Source organism: Danio rerio, chromosome 5 (assembly GCF_052040795.2).
Source record: "Danio rerio strain M-AB ecotype USA chromosome 5, GRCz13ab, whole genome shotgun sequence".
Classification (NCBI taxonomy): domain Eukaryota; kingdom Metazoa; phylum Chordata; class Actinopteri; order Cypriniformes; family Danionidae; genus Danio; species Danio rerio.
In genome coordinates, this window is record NC_141025.1 from 9,463,869 (window position 1) to 9,484,000 (window position 20,132).

The following is a 20,132-nucleotide window of genomic DNA, read 5'->3' on the forward strand; positions in this document are numbered from 1 at the left end:
TGAACTAATCTGGGCATGAAGGAGGGACAATGCATCATGTCTGATTTGTCCGAAGACACAAGGCCACGAGCGTTTCTTTGTCAAATCAGCGTTGTCAAAATGTGATGACGTAACCACACTGATTCCAGAGCCTCCAAAGGTCCGTGAATGTAATGTTTTACAGCGATGGAAAGCTGAGACTCTCTTTTTATACCAATCTTTGAATTGTACGGATCGGATCAGTGGATCAAAAGTTATTAAACATTTGAGAGCAATACTTATTTTTAGCCGCGTGCGGCTGTATCGGTCTTTAGGGGTTAAGTTGAATGCCAGTATCTTGAAGAATTTCTTGTAAAATATGATGTACTGTTATCATAGCAAAGATAAAAAAAATCAGTTATTAGAAATGAGTTATTAAAACTATTATGTTTAGAAATGTGTTGAAAAAAAATCTTCTTTCCATTAAACAGAAATTGGGGGGGAAAGGGTCGCTAATAATTCAGGAGGGCTAATAATTCTGACTTCAACTGTTTAGATACAGTTATTGTCCTCCCTGTAAATAAAGAAAGGGAAATAAATACAATAGAATAAAAATATGAAACAAACTGTGCTTCAAGCATCTTTACTGAAGAATTTTTTTATTTTATCTACAGCAGTCCTTCATTCAAGAGCAGTGAGGGATTTTCTCCTTTAGTTGTTTGATTAATGATTAAAACAGCCGGCAGCAGAAATATTGTGCGCTGTCACTTTAAAGAGCACTGCGGTTCTGATTTATGGTTTCACTTTCACATCTCTTTTGATTTTCAACTTTTGATACTCAGACACACTCACCTGGGCATATTCTGTTTGGTAATGACTGCTGTGGTTCCCAGAAGCTTCTTGAGTTTTTTGGGTTTGAGGACGGAGGGGAACTTCTGCAGGGCCACCAGGAGGAGCTCCAGCTGCTCAGGGCTCTTGAGGGCCGATGTCAGGTCAGACTGAAGAGCACTGAACAGCACCTCCTCGAACACATCTTGCGACGTCTGCACAACACATGAGCAAATATTACACACATTACACTAGTAAATACTGAAATGTTATTATTACTGCATTATTACTGCCTTAACTTTGTAATTAAAGTTTATACTACTAGTAACAAATGAATACAACCTTATTAGTAATAGCATTGCCATCAAGAGAATCAACTCTACAACAATGCAAAATACAAAAAGCAATATTGTATATTTGTGTCACAATCATCAATAATGTAATACAATAGAGATTTAGATGTAATCCTAATTTTATTTATATTTTCAAATTAATAAATTGAGATCAGTACAAATGTATCCACGAGTCATCTAACCACAAATAACAGAAGTAGCATTTTTTTTTTTTTTAAATCATTTGTGTTAATTAAATAATTGTATTATTGTTTAAATACATTTAAAACACTTGGTTTTACATTGCTTGTGATTTTATTATTTTTATACAAATTTTGTGTCCTACAATCAGGGGAAAAAAACGTACTTTGTTTTATGCGTTTTTTAAATGCATTGTCAGCAACTCTGGCCATTTTAATAGCAAAACAATTATAAAAAATAAAATAATAAAAAGTAAATTACATACTAGGGTTGTCAAAATTAATTGTTTCTTCTTTGCACCAATTCGGTATCGGTTCAATAATAGTTATAACCGGTTATTATGTACTGACGTCATTTAATCAAAAATGCTTTATATGGCGGTAGCTTACTATGTCGAGGGAGGAGGCCGCGAGTAATTAAAACGCTCCAACTACTTATAAAGCAGATAACCGTACGTTCACACCAAAAGTGGCGAGAGAGTCAAAGTAGCCAGAAGTCGTTCATTTTCAATGAGAGCTGGCGGCGATAAGCGGTGAGGAGCAGCGCGGCGCGTCTTCGCCAGAGTGGGCGTCGAGTAGAGTTGAAATCAAGTTAACTTTATGGTAATGAGCAATGACGCGGTTCGTTGGCAACCAATCAGAATGAAGAAGTCCACCTCTTGAGAGGAGTTTTAGAGAACACGGTCACTGTGAACTTTGGTTCCGACCACAGTTGTTCCCAGGGGTTTGATTATTGCGGACGCCAGATTTTCAATTATTTACAATGTTTTCTAACAGGAACATGCATTAAACAAGTTACTGGCGAGTTACGGATGTGCATTAATGTTATATATATATATATATATATATATATATATATATATATATATATATATATATATATATATATATATATATATACATATTTATCCTTAAAAAAAGCGGGAATATCATGCAACAATACAAAACAGTATTGCTGCTTTAGCATATTTCAGATATATGGACACATTGGACAATTAAGTGGAGCAAAGCCACACCACATGCAACTTGATCTTCCATTGTTAATCAACTTGCTCAACAACGCTCAAAAAATAAGCAGGATAATATTTACATTTGTTTATTTGCTTTAAATCATTTATTTGCTTTTCAAATAATATATAAACATAGATATATTAATAAATCATGTTATGTTTCTAAGTAAAACATCAAATTGTTTATAGAAAGCAAAGTCAATGCAGCATGATATTGAAATGAACCTAATTGCTGGCACGATAATGGCTCGTTTCCACTGACTGGTACAGTACGGTACGGTTCGGGTCGGTACGGGTCACCTATATCAGGCTTGCGTTTCCACTACCAAGGGTACCCTTTTGGTGGGTGTGGTGTATGACAGTTTCAGTCGACATCATTTTTGCTAGAGAAAATGTCTACAGTAAAGCAGTAGGGGTCGCTCGCATATCATATGAGAGGGACTTCTCACAAAACAGATGCTTTATATACATAAATACTTCTGTGTAAATATTAATTACGAACAATTCTATCAACAGGATTTGATTATAACTGCAGATCAATGACAGTGCGAAATAGTCTACTTTAACGTTTGTATATTAAATAAATTAATTAATTAATTTTTTAGTTATCATTATTATAATAAATGCAACGTATATGAACACATATAGCCCCTTACAGTCTCTGATATGTTATTAATTACAGAAAAACTACACACATCATACATTTAGTACTTATTTAGGTTCAAAAACAAACACAAAATATAGCCCACAGTCAGAGCAGACCTCTCATCTGTGTCTGTAATCTTCAGCAGCACATGTAGCCTCTGTTAGAGAATCATTCAGTCACCCTGAGTTCATATTAGTCCAAAAGATGATGATGATAATAATAGTTAAACATGGCGTTATTTTCACGTTTGTTGATTTTTCGGGCTTCTCCTTTGTTTTCTTGCTCTTCGGGTTTCAAAAGCACGTCAAAAATTAAACGGACGTTATTATCATCAGCTCAAGAAGTGTGTTATTTCAGATATAGAATCGCGGCTCGCACAATTAAGAGAGCGAAACCTCTCGCACTTCAGAAAGGCTCGTAAAAAAACTAAGGGGCACAGGGTAAATCTGCTCTTCTTTTTGGCATTGTGGCTGTTCATCAAGACGACGGCAAGGTTTGTTTGAGCCCGGGTTGACCATGGCTCGTTATTATATGTATATATATTTACGCTGTAAAAGATCTCTCGGCTGTGTATTTTAAACATGGCGACTCTTTCGTTTTTATTCTGGCTTGTTGCGCAAGCGAATGACGTATCTCTGTAAACCAATAGCATTCAGCTGCACGTCTAGCTCCGCCTTTTGGTATCCTTTCTCAAGTTTGGTACCCTTTCGAAAGGGTGCCAGAAAAGTGGTACGGTATGGTTTGGCACGCCTTTTGACAGTGGAAACGGACATAAAAGCGTACCAAACCAAACCGTAGCACTTAGTGGAAATGGGCCATAATCGGAACCAAACCGCGAGACCAGTGTAGGGTCACACCCCTATTACATAGAATAAAAACCAGCAAAAAAAATCTAAAACTTTCTCTGGCAAACCTTTGCTGAATAACTCCAAGTGAGTTAGTTGAAGCATAATATAATATAAAATATAATCTATGCTATAAATTGCCTTACAGTTAATATGCACTAACATTACAATACTATTAATTGACTTTTTATATTTAATATCACGAATACAAATAATGTATCACTAATATTATATAAATTCATATGTGCACATTATTACATCTGTACATCTGTAGTTTGCTCTGCTATTAAGGTCAACTGCAAAATAAACCAACACTAAATTGACAATTAAAACCCTTGCAGCTTCATCTGAAAGAAAATAATCCATTAATAATCACCTCTGACAGAATATCCACCATGGTTTTTCTGGGCAGGTCTCTGAGGTGCTCTCTGTACTCGGACAGACTCTGCAGGAGCTGGACACACTCCAGCATAACCTGCGGCTCCTGGGAAAATAAATTAGCAATGATTATGATCCACTAACATTTCTCCATTCAATGTAATAACAGTGCAGCATTCTGGGTGTCTCATACCTTATGCAGACGAGTGGACTGAGAGAGGGCAAGAACCCCAAAGAAGTTCCCAAACACTGCATTTCTGATCAGTTTCTGTCAAAGGAATTCAAGAACAGCAGATGTGAACATCATTGCTGTATGTCAAGACATCTGACAGGTTTTGGTCCTCAATCTGCTGCTATGCGTAGGACTAGTTGCTCACGCATCACATTCAAAGCCTTCTGTTGTGTTGTAACGTAATTTTAGTTAACTGTGCAATAACTAAAATTATAGTGATATGGCGCTCAAAACCTGCCTAGAACTGCTTCAGTCATGCGGTTTTCTGAAACTGCACACTTCAGGTCTTGTTTACACAAGTAAAAACTGAAGTGCTCTTTACACAGCGCTTCAAAAAAATGCAAGGCGCGAGTGCAAAGCCTGGTTTATACTCGACATGTTCACTAAATCGCATAGCGGTATTGCCGGAAGTTGGCTTTGGGTGTGCCTGTTGTATTCTATTGGACATTTTTAAAGTCTAGCCAAGGCTAAAATTACAAGTCTATGAAAAAAATTGCATTTTAACCAACAGTAGCCCTACACACAAGTCTACTATTATTATTGTTGTTTTTTTGCATATGTTTGAGAATTAACAGTAATAATAGCCCGCTCATATTAACCTTTATTTTACATCTACAGAATTGTGAGAAAATCCTGATCTTGATTAAGCAAAAAAAGTTGTGATTCATGCAAGACATTGAAATTCGTGAAAAGTAGCACATTGAAATGGAAAAAGGCATTCTGTGTGTACAGCTTCTTAAAATGCTGAAGTTTAGATAGGTGGACACACAACTGTCCTCTCGAGCTTTCACAAAAGTTTAAGGTAACACTTTAGTTTTAGTAACAATTTTAACTATTTACTAGTGGCTTGTTACCCATCTGTTATTAAGATATTTGCTGTTTATTACTACTTACAAAGTACATAATCTGCATGACCTTATTCTACAACCCTAATCCTACCCAACACCTAAACCCAACTACTATCCTAATAACTACTATTGAAAACTTGTATTTTTTAGTTATAGAGGCAACGGCCACAGTTAATAGCTTATTAATAGTGATGTACCAGATCACAAATCTCACAGTGCGGATCACATTATTGTTTTTTAGTCACGGATCTGACCATTTTTCGGATCACCCAAAAAGGGAAGGAGACGAATGTAATTTGCTTTCCATTTATTAAAAAAAACAGCACTGCAAGATACTCTTGGTTTTAACAAACAGAAAACAGATTACAAAAATTAAATGAAGAAATAATCTGCTGAATAAAAATAAATTGTAAAATATTCAGTACTGTGAAAAATTCACTGTTACTGCTGCTGTTGCTGATGAGGCTAAATGTAGAAATCTAACTAGGGCTGCTCGATTATGGGAAAAATCATAATCACGATTATTTTTGGTCATAATTGTAATCACAATTATTCAAAACGATTATCAGTTAAAGTCAAAATTATTCGCCCTTCTGTGAATTTATTTTTATATATAAATATTTCCCAAATGATGTTTAAAAGAGGGTTTTTTTTTACAGCATTTCCTATAATATTTTTTTCTTCTGGAGAAAGGCTTATTTGTTTTGTTTCAGCTAGAATAAAAGCAGGTTTGAATATTTTGAAACCTATTTTAATAGCTCGATATTATTAGCCCCTTTAAGCAATATATATGTTTGATTGTCTCCAGAAGAAACTACTGTTATACAATGACTTGTCTATTTACCCTAATTAAGCCATTGTATGTCACTGTAAGCTGAATATCTTGAAAAACATCTAGTAAAATATAATGTACTTTCATCATAGCAAAGATAAAATAAATCAGTTATTAGAAATGAGTTATTAAATCTGTTATGTTTAAACTGTACTTTAAGCATCTTCACTGTATTTTTGATTTTATTATTGATTAATAATAAAAACAGTCTGCAGCAGCAGGAATACCGCACGCTGTCACTTTAAGAATAGTGCGGCTCTGATATGGTTTCTCTTTCTTGTGTCTTTTGATTCTCAACTTGTTTGTTTATTACACAAATAAGCGTTAATATGAATAATCACTAAACACCGCGCTCTGACACAAAATCAAAAAATTGCCCTATAAAAAGAATGGCTATTGCTGAGACTTTGCAAAACTTCAATCAAAAGTTTTGATTCACCTTAAATGGTCAACATTAGACAATTCAATTGAAATAATAGGGGAGGTGCTAAAACATCACAGAAAATTGCATTACACTTATTACGCATTTTCAATGTATAAATCTTGATAATGAGATTATTATAATATATATATATATATATATATATATATATATATATATATATATATATATATATATATATATATATATATATATATACATATACATATATATAATATTCTTTATAATAAATATATTATAATATTCTTTGACCTCGAAGAAGAGCAGAAAATAAATAAACCAGGCAGTTCATGACCCCTTCACAAATATATATTGGTTTAATATGAAATCCTTACCTTTGATGCGGTCAGAAGGTTGTGTTTTTCTTTTACACTGTTCAGTGTGGATTTCAGTGAGATCTCCTCAAATACACTCAGCAGCTTCACACAGAAACAACAACAGTCAGAAAGAGAACTAAAGGCAGCATATTAAGTAGAAATATGAAGATAAGACTTGACTTTCTGAAGTTACCTGAGCGAGAGCAACACTGTATCCTGATCGAGCGTCTTCTCTTGTGTGAGAAAGACCATCCACTAGTCTCTTCAGTGTGTACTTCAGCTCATCTGCCTACAACACAACACAAACAGACATTCACTGAGTAAGTTGTTTGTCTGTCAGTCAGGACTGCAAGGAACCGGTATTTTAAACTATTCCGAATGTCAATACAGTTTCCTTCTTCTGTTGAACACAAAACAAGACATTCTGATGAAATTACGACCACAGTAAAGACAAACAATATTACGGACATCAATTTTCTCCAACATTCTTCAGAACGTTTTCATTTTTGTTTAACAGTATTACGAAACTCACAACATTTAGAACAAGTGGAGGATGAGTAAATGATGACAGCATTTTTGGTTTGTGGGAACTGCCCCTGGAAGATTTGGGTAATGTTGGCTTTACATTCGCAGATTCAGACATTCACTTTTTTAATATAATTTCAGAAAATTGGTAAAGGTGCAGTATGCAAGTTTGACACCCAGTGGTTGAAATAGGTATTGCACGCCTGGTTCAAAACACATGCAAGCGCAGGTTGCCAGATTGAGGACATCAACAGGAGCAAGTCTGACTCTCGAGCATAAAGACTGATTTGAGTCACGTTTCAAATAAAAGCGACGGCACAGGCGACCATCAAATGTTTCTTTTTCCCTCATTACTGCAGCTCTGATACAAGTTTAATTTATGAAAAAAAAAAATGCAAAGCACTGCAGGGTTTGGTTGTTCTGTGTTTGTCTGGGATAGTTAGTCTACTAAAATGTGTGAAACCCATACTGAAGCTGATCGGTCAATTCTTGTCACGTGACTTGCAGAATTCATTCACTGGATGGGTTTGGAAGGCGTGTTGGGCAAGCTGCACACCACCATTGGAAACAACGAACTTGCACAAACTCTAGAAAAGACGTAATATGCCGTTATTTGCGATCTCCAGCAGTTGATCTTCTTGCACAGAAGATCAACTGATCAATTTTTTTAACAAATGGGTTGCGAATACATTCCTAGTCTTTTTCCTCTTAGCAAAGAAACTTTCTAAAGACATCCGTTTCCTACTCATTTTATTTCTTGTGGGTAAAATTTGGGCGCTCAAGTGACTAAATGTAAGCAAGAAAATATGGTCATTTTACAAAATAAAAGATCGTTTAGACTCAGATAAGAAATAAAATGGAAATAACTAATGATTTCTTGTGTGGCCCGGTACCAATTGATCCACGGACTGGTAACAGTCCACAGCCCAGTGGTTGAGGAGCACTGACGTAGCATGTTGTTAGTAGGGTTGGGCGATGTTGACCAATTTGGCATCGTATGATGTCTGTGAATCTTTGCGATGGATGATGCCATCGTGGTCGTAGGCGGGGGGTGGGGTTGTTGTTAAATATCAATTAATTCATAACGAATTGATTCATTGTAGCCTACCGTTTTCACTACCTGACCCACATGGTCTTTGCTTTACCCATAACCAAACCATAAACAAATAAAGTTACAAACAAATGACCACCTGTCAATCACTTTTTTTACATGAGACTCTGGCATAAATAGGCAGTGATCTGTGTCGTTCTAATGGCTTTTCCCACAGCTGTTGGAGAAGACGAGAGTTTTGTTGGATTTCACTATAGTGTATACATTTTCACTGTTTTCACAGCAACATCTTCATCGCTTGCGCGGATTTAGGAGACATTTATGCAGAATGCATCTTTGCACCTAAAAACGCCAAACCCAGCACTCAGGAACAGATAAACAGTTGTTATGTGAACTTGCTTAAAAGGGTCACGAAAAACAACAACATGAGCTGTTGACAGTCGGATATGTGTCCCACACTGCTAAAAACACTATTAGGACACACATATTTTCCTAAAAAGTGTAAATTGGTTGTTTTTGTGTTATTTCAAGCAAATTCGTACTTCCGGTTTGAAACTAATTTTTGAAGCTGCGTCATGGACATGAGATAATAGCGTGTATTCCAGCGTGTAGACTGGACGTCTGTACCAGAGTGGGCCTTATTACGTCTCAGTGTGCTGCATTATTGCATGAGTAAGGCTTGGGTCAAACCAATCAGCGCGCTCTATTGTGCAACTTCATTAATATTCATTACTGTCACAGTGTTTAGACGACAGAGACGCCACGTTGTGTTGGCAAAACAAGCGTGAAGTGTTGCTTTTATAGTTTGCTGCAGTGAGGTTTTGTTTTCATTTTCTCTCTGTGAGAGCGCAGCTGGAGTCACGTGTGGATTAACAGTGTACGCGACGCTCGACAACAATAACTTACGTGTCTAAGGAGGATTATTGTTTACCTGAGAGCTGTTCACATCTGCAAACGCTGAGATCCGGATTCGCTTGTAGTATTCTCTTAATAAAGACGCGGCTCTAGTTGCTGGTGATTGTCCTGTCTCTACAGATTTGGTAAGTGAGCGACCAGCGCTCTTTGTTTATTCAGTTTGTTAGTATCAAACTAACTACTGCACTGAATGTCAACATGGTAGCACTACAACCAAACTTTTACCTCGTGTAGGATTTTCACTGCATTTTGTGACCGGAATAACACATATTTCTGACACTACCTGCCGAGTGCATTTAAGTTTCCGGGAAATGCGGAGGATTTTTTTTTTCTCTCATTCGCCGTGCGGTATCAAACATTGCATGAAAAATACACGCTTAGAGCAGATCCTCGAATCAAATATCTCGTTTGTCGCGAGGGGCATGACTGAATTCCCTGAATGAAAGAGCCAAACTGCAGTTAAAGTCCACCATTTATTGATTTGGCAAATAATTCGACTACAGATATCCATGTAAACACAGTCACTTTCTCCTGTGTGTGTGTGTTTTGATACTGAAACTCAGCACGTGCCCAAATAGACACTCCCACACCATCCCTCTTTAGTTCCTCTGACACTCCCCCCTAAACAGAGCTGGACACATCCACTTTTCTGACTTTTTCCAAAGTAGAGGTGTGAAAACACCCTGCTGAAACAAGGGGGTTTCATTGCCCTTTAAGTAAAAAGCCTGCAATGCTTGCCCTGCCTTTGTGCTCTTCTTATTGGCCCACTGCTCTAACTGAATGTGAATGATTGGTTGATATCAGCTGTCAATCACTCAGTCAATGCCTTCTGCCTTCAGATGACAGGAGCTACAACCGCGAAAATGTAAAGCGCTGAAGATGAGAGAATGAAAATAACACTGACAGATTTTTGTCTTAAAAACCACCTACAGTTACTAATAATGGCACATCTTATTAGTGATCATGTGCTAAATGTTAATCCACTATTTACACTTTTCCAAGAGTGGATAAAAGACTTCCAGTGGCTTCAAGTCCGCTATGAAAATGACTAAAGCCATTCACTGTAAAGTCTGTAGGACGGGGTTTGCAGGTAACAGTGTTTGCCACTGAATCTACACATTTTAAGTGCAAGAGGTACTGTATTATCCTTCATCTAATCCTCATGATGCTGTCAGCCGTGCAAGCAGCAGCTATATGTACAATTTAACACAGCTCATGAAAAGAATGTTATTGCTATTAAGATGACATGCAAATTATAGGTTATATATCAATATAAATGTGGGGCGGGGTGATGGATCGCGATGCTGGCTTAGCATCGTAAAGTTTGTTGGCCATCGGCGATGGACAATGGTATTGTTTATCGGCACAACCCTAGTTGTTAAGACACAGGGTTACAATGTAACCTGCTTACCTAATGTTTACATTCATAATGTTTCTATCATTTGTTATTTAATAACCTCATGTGGAACTCTGTATCTCATTTCGGAGTCTGCTACTGTCCAATAGAGGCTGTACTTCGGTCATGGATTCACACTTTGAGGGCCTTCCTGAATGAATGAATGAAATACGCTGTTTTCCACCAAGGCAACCCGGGGTGCTGAAGTATAATTGGCTAAACTGGCATCGGGCAAGTTAAAAGAACCAAAACAAAGACAGACGTTCTGGCACGTAACACACATTTTCAAAGCAGAATATCTGACTTCAGGATTCTTTTTCAGATAAACAAGTATGTTCACTTAGCATGTTTTTTAAATATCTGCAAACATATTATGGTATTTTTATACTTTAGAAGAGTCAAAAACTTACAAACACCATCTTTATGTGTGAATTCTAAACAGGGAAATTGTATTAGCAGCCAAAGACTATCAAAGTACAAGTTTGCTCACAGTCAATTAAATAGAGCTAATGTTGTTTTGATTGAGGTAAAGTTGGTTTTATATTCGCAGATTCAGACTTCCCCTTAATAATATAATTTCATAAAAGTATTATTTGCAAAATCTAAATAGCGAAATCATATTAGCAGCAAATGACTATCAAAGTACAACATTGCTCACGGTCAAATAAACAGTGTTAATGTTGATTTCAAGTCATACTGGCATGCTAATTCCAATCGAATATTCAAAGTAAAATGGTAAACAGTATAGAGACTTCTAAATGAACGAATGTGCGAATATAAAACCAACTTTAGCTCTATTTGTTTTGTTGTTACATGCGATTTCAGACCAATTATTCCAGGTACCGAGGTAAACAACCAGTTGTCACTTTGTTTAAAAAAATGAGCAGCTACTGTTTAGCCAACTAACGTTATAGTCACACATCACTGACACTGTGCATAAAATAAGATGTTTCATTTGATATTGAGGTAAAGTTGGTTCTGTAATCGCACATTCGGTCTTTCTCCATGATAAAATAAGTTCAGAAAAGTATTTTGTGCAAATTATACACAGTGAAATCCTATTAGCAGCCAATGATTATCAAAGAACAACAGTGTTTACAGTCAATTATGTAGTGCTAATGTTTTGAAGTCATGCCCACATGCCATTTCAGACCAAAGATTTAAAGTAGGATGGTAAACAATATAGAGAACATGCCACAAGTTGTCACTGTTTAGAAATGTGCGTATATAGAGCAACTTTTACCTCAATTTAATAGTTACTATATTCATTGTTTTTTATATTTACTTATAGTTAATTATACTAAACCTACCATATAATAATAAATCATTTTTTTATCCTTTAACAAATCATCATGTGGATAGACACGTTTCCACAACTGCCCTCAACAGCCCAGAACCCACGTGTTTACATTAGGAACTGAGCTTACTGCTTTGATTGAAATTACAGCATTAACTGCAGTAATATGCAGATCTCCGAGTAAGTAATGAAGAGTAATAAACAGAAAAGACTTTTCAGACACAGTTTAAATGTTCAGAAGTGCCAGTTCATACCTGCTCGCTGTTCTTGAGGTAATTAATCAGGTTTTCTATGGCTTTGAGTCGGATTTGTCTGTCGGGTTTCGCGATGTCCCAGAAGTAATCCAGGAACTGTCTGTTTTGCTTCAGGATGCCTTTGGCATCGGTGACTTTGGGTCGGACAGCGGAGTTTTCGGTCTCTCCCATGTCTGTCTGCATTACTGCAACCATCAGAGATGAAGCATGCGAAAGGAGCACACGTGGGGAGGTCGCGGAGACGTCTTTTTCCGGGTTTACTTCCGTGCATTGAATTCAAAATAAAAGTCCCGACCATTCACTGAACCTCAACCAGCTTTGGCTTGGTTAGTTAGCATTTCTGTGTGAAGTTTGCATGTTCCCACTGTGTTCGCGTGGGTTTCCTCCGGTTGCTCCTGTTTCCCCCACAGTCCAAAGACGGTACAGGTGAACTGTAGGCTAAATTATCCGTATATGAGTGTATGGATGTTTCCCAGAGATGGGTTGCGGCTGGACGGGCATCTGCTGCGTAAACCATGTGCTGGATAAGTTGGCGGTTCATTCCGCTGTGGTGACCCCGGACTAATAAAGGGACTAAGCCGAAAAGTGAATGAATAAATTATAATGTGTTGTCGGTTTGTAAAGTGATTTGTGAAAACAATAAATCCAATAATATTATGAATTAAAAATTTAATTTTTAAAATCTTATTTAAAATCCACCAAAAGTTAATAAAGAATTATTCGTATTTATGTTAAATATATGTTATGCATTAAATAAATTGTTAAAAAAGAATAAATTATTATAATAAAACTATACATTTAAATATGAAACACGTACATTTTGTATTTAAATACTATTTATTTATTTGTTTGTTTATTTATTTATTTATTTTCAAACACCTTACAACGAGCCTGAGACTGTGATTCATTAAAAAAGTATTAACACCCTGTGACACTGATTATGACTGCTATTTTACTATATTACTATATTTATAGTGTTTACTGTAGTTAAACACTTCTAATTAATGCTGTAGCATATTAACTATAATGAACTGATAAGCTGTTTTTTTTCAACATCAAACAGTGTGCATTCCAGTAGAATATACATTATTGAAGAAAACGTAATAGTAATAGGATGGGTAACTTATTTATATTACTATAATTATCATATTACAGCAACACAACAGATTAATTCAAGTTTTTGTGGTTCAAAAACACTGTAGTGTTTACTAAATTACTTTAGTATTTTCATATGGGATATTACAATACTCAAACAAATGTATGTTGTAAATGTTGTTGTATGTTGTACACCCCCCCCCCCCCACCCCCCCATTAAAGACATTTTAATAAGGGAATCTAGGTGAAAACTATCAAATGAAACAGGTCAACACATTTATGTTCTTCACATTTATTAATCAAAGTCTGTGTGGACCAGAAATTGCTGCAGACTTATATTTCAGTATGACAACGGATTTCCACCTTAAACGGAATTTTAAGAAAGGGGTGGGGTTTATGCTTGTGCTCATCTTCTCATGTTTCACTTGTAGCAAACTGATGTTTGGAGGGGCGTGGCTAAGAATATTACACCCAGTCCGTCAAACTGACATCATCAGAGAAGATCTGCTGTTCCCAACATTGGCTCATCCCGAACACGTCCCCCAATATACATTTCTGGAGATCACAAATTATGTAGCCAGAAGTATGTATGGCTGCATTTTGTCTTTAAAATGAACTCTACAGGGCGGTATAATGGTGTTCCTTTTCTCGCTTACCAGCTGACCACTTACCTCCATATGGACGGCTTTCACGCTGTTACCAGTTTGTTCAGTAGCTCAACATATACGTCAGCGGACTTGTGATGAAGAGAGGAGTTGACCACGATGACGGGGTTCTAATACAGTGAAGAATGGTTCCAGAAGGCAAGCAAGACAAAAACAGAAGCCAAAAAATGACAGATAAACAATAAATAACAGAGTGAGAATGTGGTAAAATCTGAAAATGTGGTAAAAATCAGATGAGGGCTTTTCTTTTTCTACATTGCTATTTAAAACTGTCGGTTGTCTTTAGAGAAGGAGGTGGGCGGGTCAATCAGTACTTGTGAAAACACTATTGGTTGGGTTTAAGGAAGGAGGAGGGTGGGTCAGTCGATCAGTCAGTCAGTCGACAGCAGCCTCTGGTGGATTTATGCAAGAACAGCAGGCACAAATGGCAATCCGGAGAGAAATTTGAGATCTGAAAATGCAACCTCTGCATGGTTTTGCATGCAGCAAACAGCAAACAGCGACCTCTGGTGGATTTGCGCAAACAAACTGCAAAAAACGTACATCCTGGGAAGTAAATGTATGTATATAGCGGTACATAATCAGAATAAGTAAGAGTTGGCTGCTCCAGAGCGGAATTTCCATATTTTGATTAAAGATTATCAAAAACAACCAGATTTCTCAGTGAATTAACTTGCACCGATTAATTATTCATCTAACAATATGTGACAGAAAAATAAACAAGTATATGTACATTTCATGCAAACTTTAAGAACTTGCATGTAACCGCAGTCAGTAATGTTGTTAACAGTCTGTTGTCAGATTCAACCCTGCAAAACAGGCATTCATTAGAGAAAATTGCCTCAAGTCTTTTTCCACTTGTTTCTTCAAGCTGGATCACATTATAAGAGCGAGCGCCTTCTCTTGAAGTATTTAGATAAAAGATAGCAGGAATTAGTTCCCGTTAGTGAGTGCTTTTGTCTGTAAATGGCCTAATGTACAGGTAATCGTTTTTCAAGTGGATGCAAAAGGTGTGAAATTAAACAACCGATCTGATGGAGAGAATGAGCAAGTGGAAAAATTAATGAGAGAGCTGGGAGACCGCTTGCATGTGTGACTTTGTTTTGTTTGTGTGAGTTTGTGTAAGTGTCAGTAATGGTAGACTGGTAAGTGCTGTTGTATTCAAAAATGTCATTTGGGTGATTTTTTCACCATTTGTGGATAAACAATTTCAGTAATGCAAACAAAAATAAATAAATAAATAAATAATTAAAAATACATACATTATATATATAAGTATATAAATAAATAAATATATAAATGTATAACGATGGTTTGTTTTATAGACAATCAAAAAAAATTAGCTTGAAGGGGAAAATAATTTAACCTTAAAATGCATTCATTCATTTATTTCTTTTCAGCTTACTGCTTTTATAAATCAGGGGTCACCACAGCGGAATGAACCGCCAAATTATCTAGCATAAGTTTTACGCAGCAGATGCCCTTCCAGCTGCAACCTATCACTGGGAAACATCCAAACACACTTATTCACACACATAGACTACGGACAATTTAGCTTACCCAATTCACCTATAGCACGTCTTTGGACTTGTGGGGAAACTGGGGCCCCCAGAGGAAACCCACACAAACAAAGGGAGAACATGCAAACTCCACACAGAAATGCCAACTAACCCAGCCAGGGCTCGAAACAGTGACCTTCTTGCTGTGAGGCGACAGCGCTACTCACTGCACCACCGTGATGCCCCATGTATAAACATATTGTATATATCACTCTTGCAAATATATGATTTATATTTAAAGTATGTAAATGTATTTTTTATGTTGTAGTTTTATTTTAACAACATTAGTTTTTAATGCACATAAATAATTATAATTGGAATTATTTTTTTATTTTCAGATTTATTTTAATTTGAATTATTAGTATGATAGCAATTAAAAATGTTCAATTCATTTAACTTTTTCATATTCATATGAATTATATTTATTTTATTTATATGCTTATCATGTATGCTTAATCTTAAATCAACACAAACATAGCTGTAATAAAACAAATTAAGGTTATGCTAAAAAAATAAAAAAATAAAAAATGTATTTATTAATTTAATTGTGGTTTAATTTAACAATAATAACTATTTATAAAATAATAATGCTATTTAATTTCCCAGTGCTGGGTTGCAGCTGGAAGGGCATCCGCTGTGTAAAACATATGCTGGATTAGTCGGTGGCTCATTTCACTGTGGCGACCCCTGATAAATAAAGGGACTAAATGAATGAAGGAATGAATAATGTTAAGTTCAATTACTTTACTGAACTAAAATCCACTAATAATGAAATTAACTTCAAGAATAAATAAACAAACAAACATGAATAAGAAACACAGCACACGCTGCTCTACAGGAGGATAACAAAATAGACTTTATTTCACAGGAATTAGAAGTTATCCATATTATATGCTTTTTAATAAATTTTTAGAGTATTTTTGCATTTAAATACGATACAAATAAATAATTTATTCATCTCAAAGCAGTCCAAAACAGTCTTAAAAGATACAAATTTTCCCATATACATCCCTCTCTCTCCTGTCTCTCTCGTTCAGCTTTATGTTCATCATGTCCATTAAAAATTAAATCTAAGCCGACATTTTCTGAAATATGATTCTATTAAAGAGAGCTTGAAGGAAACTCTTGCACACATAATCCATACTTGCAGATTAATGATGCCCAAAGCAAATAAATTGGTGAACTTTCCTCTTTTTTTGAGTTTGTTTACCACGTAATATCAACTGGAATGAGCATAGTGCATAGTGCAAGGAGCAATGGAGGATCAAGGAATGACAGAACCCGTCCCACACGCTGCTACAGAGAGTCTTTATCCGCCATCGTTGTCTGCGTCACACCACCATGGGCAAAAAGTGAGTAGCCGTGTTCTTCCTGCGGTTTTTCCTGCCACGTAGAGGCCGTCCGTGAGCGCTCAGACTTACAAATATCTGCCGCTTATTGTTCTTCCACTTGGCCGATGCATATGTGTTATAGCCGTTCTCCTCGATGCGCTCCTTCAGGCGGCAATTTGTGCCGTAGTTTCTCTGAAATGCATAAAAAGAGTGTTACATTTGCTTCTGTGCCAGCTCATACCAGTTCTTTTAGGCCAATTTTACAGCTGGTTTTAAAGGGGTCATGAAATCAGAATTTAAAATTTGCTTCAGATATATGAGACTAATGCCGAGTTCAGACTGTATATTGTTAGCCGTAATTTTGACTCGCCGACTGGTTTTGAACTATCAAAGACTCGATCTGAGAGAATCGCTGATGAGTCGCTGAGGCCTGTGAGATATTTGGCGTGCTAAATATCTAGAGCTGTCGGCGATTCAAATCCTGCCGTGTGAAATGAGTTTTGACTGAAAATAACATCAGCGATCGCCTATAGCCAATGAGAGAGCAGCATTCACTTGTGTGTGAAGCCAGCGGGAGGTTGAGGGAGAAGTTAAAAGCGCTCATTTTCGGTTTATTTAGACCCAAGTAATGGAGGAAAAACTAGTGGAGGTTTGCCAGGAGCACTCGTGTCTGTTTGACGTTTCATACAGAAAGTTAAAAAAGAAAGTTGAGGAGAAATTGCAAATTCCCTTCAAACCCAGGTGAGTAAGTATGTACATTTTCTACCCTATTAAAAACTCCTTTCTCGTTATGTAGTTAACCCTCTCAAGGCAGGTGTTGCAGATTTGCAACAGTTAAAATTGACTACCTTAAAACCCCAGATACATATTTTATGAGTTTTTCTACTCAGACATACCACTGCAGGACTTGGTTGTCCATTAGAAACAAACAGTTTCCCCACTTGCACACCAGATGACACAAAAGACAAAAACTGTTTCTTGGTGTACCACATGACAATGTGACTTGGAAACATGACCTACTCAATGAGGATTTGAGATAGGACTTTGACTTAACTTTGACTTGACATTTAGTCATTTATCAGATGCTTTTATCCAAAGCGACTTACAAATGAGGACAAGGAAGCAATTTACACAACTATAAGAGCAACAATGAATAAGTGCTATAGGCAAGTTTCAGGTCTGTAAAGTCTAGGAAGGAAAGTATTAGTAATTAAGTACAGTTAGTGGTATATCCAGAGAGGCAATTGCAGATTAGGAAGTGGAGACTAAATAGTTGAGTTTTTAGTCAGCAAGTGACTCTGCCGTTCTGATGCAGTTAGGGAGTTCATTTCACCAACTGGGCAGATTGAATGCGAGGAGTTCGGGAAAGTGATTTCTTCCCTCTTTGGGATGGAACCACGAGGCGACGTTCATTCACAGAACGCAAGTTTCTGGAGGGCACATAGATCTGCAGAAGTGAGAGCAGATAAGAAGGAGTAAAGCCAGAAGTCGCTTTGTAGGCAAACATCAGAGCTTTGAATTTGATGCGAGCAGCAACTGGCAGCCAGTGCAAACGGATGAGCAGCGGAGTGACATGTGCTCGTTTAGGTTCATTGAAGACCACTCGTGCTGCTGCATTCTGAAGCAGCTGAAGAGGCTTGATAGAGTTAGCTGGGAGCCCCGCTAGTAGAGAGTTGCAGTAATCCAGTCTGGAGCGAACAAGAGCTTGAACAAAGAGTTGAGCTGCATGTTCAGATAGGAAGGGTCGGACCTTTCTGATGGTATAGAGTGCGAATCTGCATGATCGAGCAGTTCTAGAAATGTAGTCAGAGAAGTTTAGTTGGTCATCAATCGTTACTCCAAGGCTTTTCACCATTTTGGATGCAGTATTGTTAGCCCCATCCATCTAGATTGAAAAGTTATGGTTTAGAGTCGGGTTGACAGAAACTACAAGCATTTCCGTTTTCGCGAGGTTAAGCTAAAGATGATGATCTTTCATCCAGCGTGAAATGTCCAACAAGCAGGCTGAGATGCGAGCTGGAACCGAGGGATCGTCGGGATAAAAAGAGAGGTATAGCTGGGTATCATCAGCATAGCAGTGGTAGGAGAATTCATGTTTCTGGATGACTGATCCACTGGTCCAAAAATGTTGTAAATAAAAAGTTATTGTTCATATCATATTCAGTCGTCAGTGTCTAATTACCACACTGGGCCAATGTTGCAAATCTGCAACATCCCAGAACGCCTTGCATGTGAAGGTCTTTCTAAAAAAAGTCAGGATTCTATTGTACTACCTCATATGATAATTTTCCCCAAATATCAGATTTTTCCTGTTTCTAAAACTTAATTTGAGCCTGAGAGGGTTAATAACAAAATATATACTACATGTTTTTGGCTGTGAGATGAAGTTTGGACGAAGTTGTCGGCGATTCTTCCTATAGTAAAGTCATGCAATGTGAAAGTCCCTGTCGCCGATTCATCTTGCAGTGTAAACAAAGCAGCGACAAAACGCTAGCCCAGATAGTCATGCAGTGTGAAAACACCCATGACACAACTACTTTGAAAATCATGCAGTCTGAACTCGGCACAAGTCCAGGGTTCTCACTATAAACCAAATGTCTGAATTTCACAACTCAAAACATTTGCATTAATCTAGAACAGCTTACATTGAAGCCAAGCATTCAAAACGACAGGTTGTGAATGTGCCTCTTTATGATGTAATAGTGTGTCTAAACTCCACCCCCAAAGAAGATCAACGGCTAACGTGCCTCCAGTTTGTGAAATCAGTAGCTATGACAACTTTATGATGTATTAGGGCAAGGCTATTCAGTTAGTTTGTCACGGGGGCCGGTTCATGAAAACCATCCCCAAAGGGCCGGAGAGATATGACTTGCTATATGAGTCATAACTGTATATAAGAGCCCATATGCTGTATATGTTTGCTCTTTAACACACCCACGTTGGCCTTTTCTACATTTAAATATTAATATATTGTATTTTGAAACTACATAATATCAGTGCATCGTACAAAAGGCTTTTACATTTTTTTTTTACAAACATTCAAATGTTGTATTTCAGAGCACAACAGAAGCAGTGCATTGCTAAAGTAGGCTTCTTCTACATTCAGACACATTCATATGTTGTGTTTTGAGCTGCATTATAATTAGGGATGCGACAATTATAGATTTTGGTTGTAC

At 36.9% G+C, this 20,132-nt stretch overlaps 4 protein-coding genes across 6 annotated transcripts in view; 2 read left to right on the forward strand and 2 right to left on the reverse strand.

The window, feature by feature from the left end:
* The window catches only part of mybbp1a (MYB binding protein (P160) 1a), a 54,538-nt gene extending 42,008 nt beyond the window's left edge, over window positions 1-12,530 (reverse strand). For 2 of the 3 annotated variants that reach the window (XR_015489944.1, XR_015489945.1), the window contains exons 1-6: window positions 12,307-12,528; window positions 7,062-7,157; window positions 6,887-6,970; window positions 4,391-4,465; window positions 4,196-4,303; window positions 811-1,001 (exon numbers count right to left, since the gene is read on the reverse strand). Coding sequence is in view for 1 of the 3 variants with exons in the window: in NM_001002042.3 (NP_001002042.3) it covers window positions 811-1,001; window positions 4,196-4,303; window positions 4,391-4,465; window positions 6,887-6,970; window positions 7,062-7,157; window positions 12,307-12,501 (749 nt within the window). In the remaining 2 variants the exon portion in view is untranslated. 3 annotated transcript variants of the gene reach the window in all.
* The window catches only part of tnksb (tankyrase, TRF1-interacting ankyrin-related ADP-ribose polymerase b), a 318,296-nt gene that overhangs the window by 39,256 nt on the left and 258,908 nt on the right, over window positions 1-20,132 (forward strand). The gene's annotated exons all lie outside the window — the stretch shown is intronic.
* Window positions 5,963-20,132, forward strand: part of LOC147843842 (uncharacterized) — a 321,661-nt gene continuing 307,491 nt past the window's right edge. The window contains exon 1 of the mRNA XM_087253238.1: window positions 5,963-6,096. The gene's annotated coding sequence lies outside the window, so the exon portion shown is untranslated. The remainder of the gene's footprint in view (window positions 6,097-20,132) is intronic.
* The window catches only part of fgf10b (fibroblast growth factor 10b), a 45,808-nt gene continuing 42,632 nt past the window's right edge, over window positions 16,957-20,132 (reverse strand). The window contains 1 exon segment of the mRNA NM_001045858.1: window positions 16,957-17,148. Within this exon segment, the coding sequence (NP_001039323.1) occupies window positions 16,957-17,148 (192 nt within the window).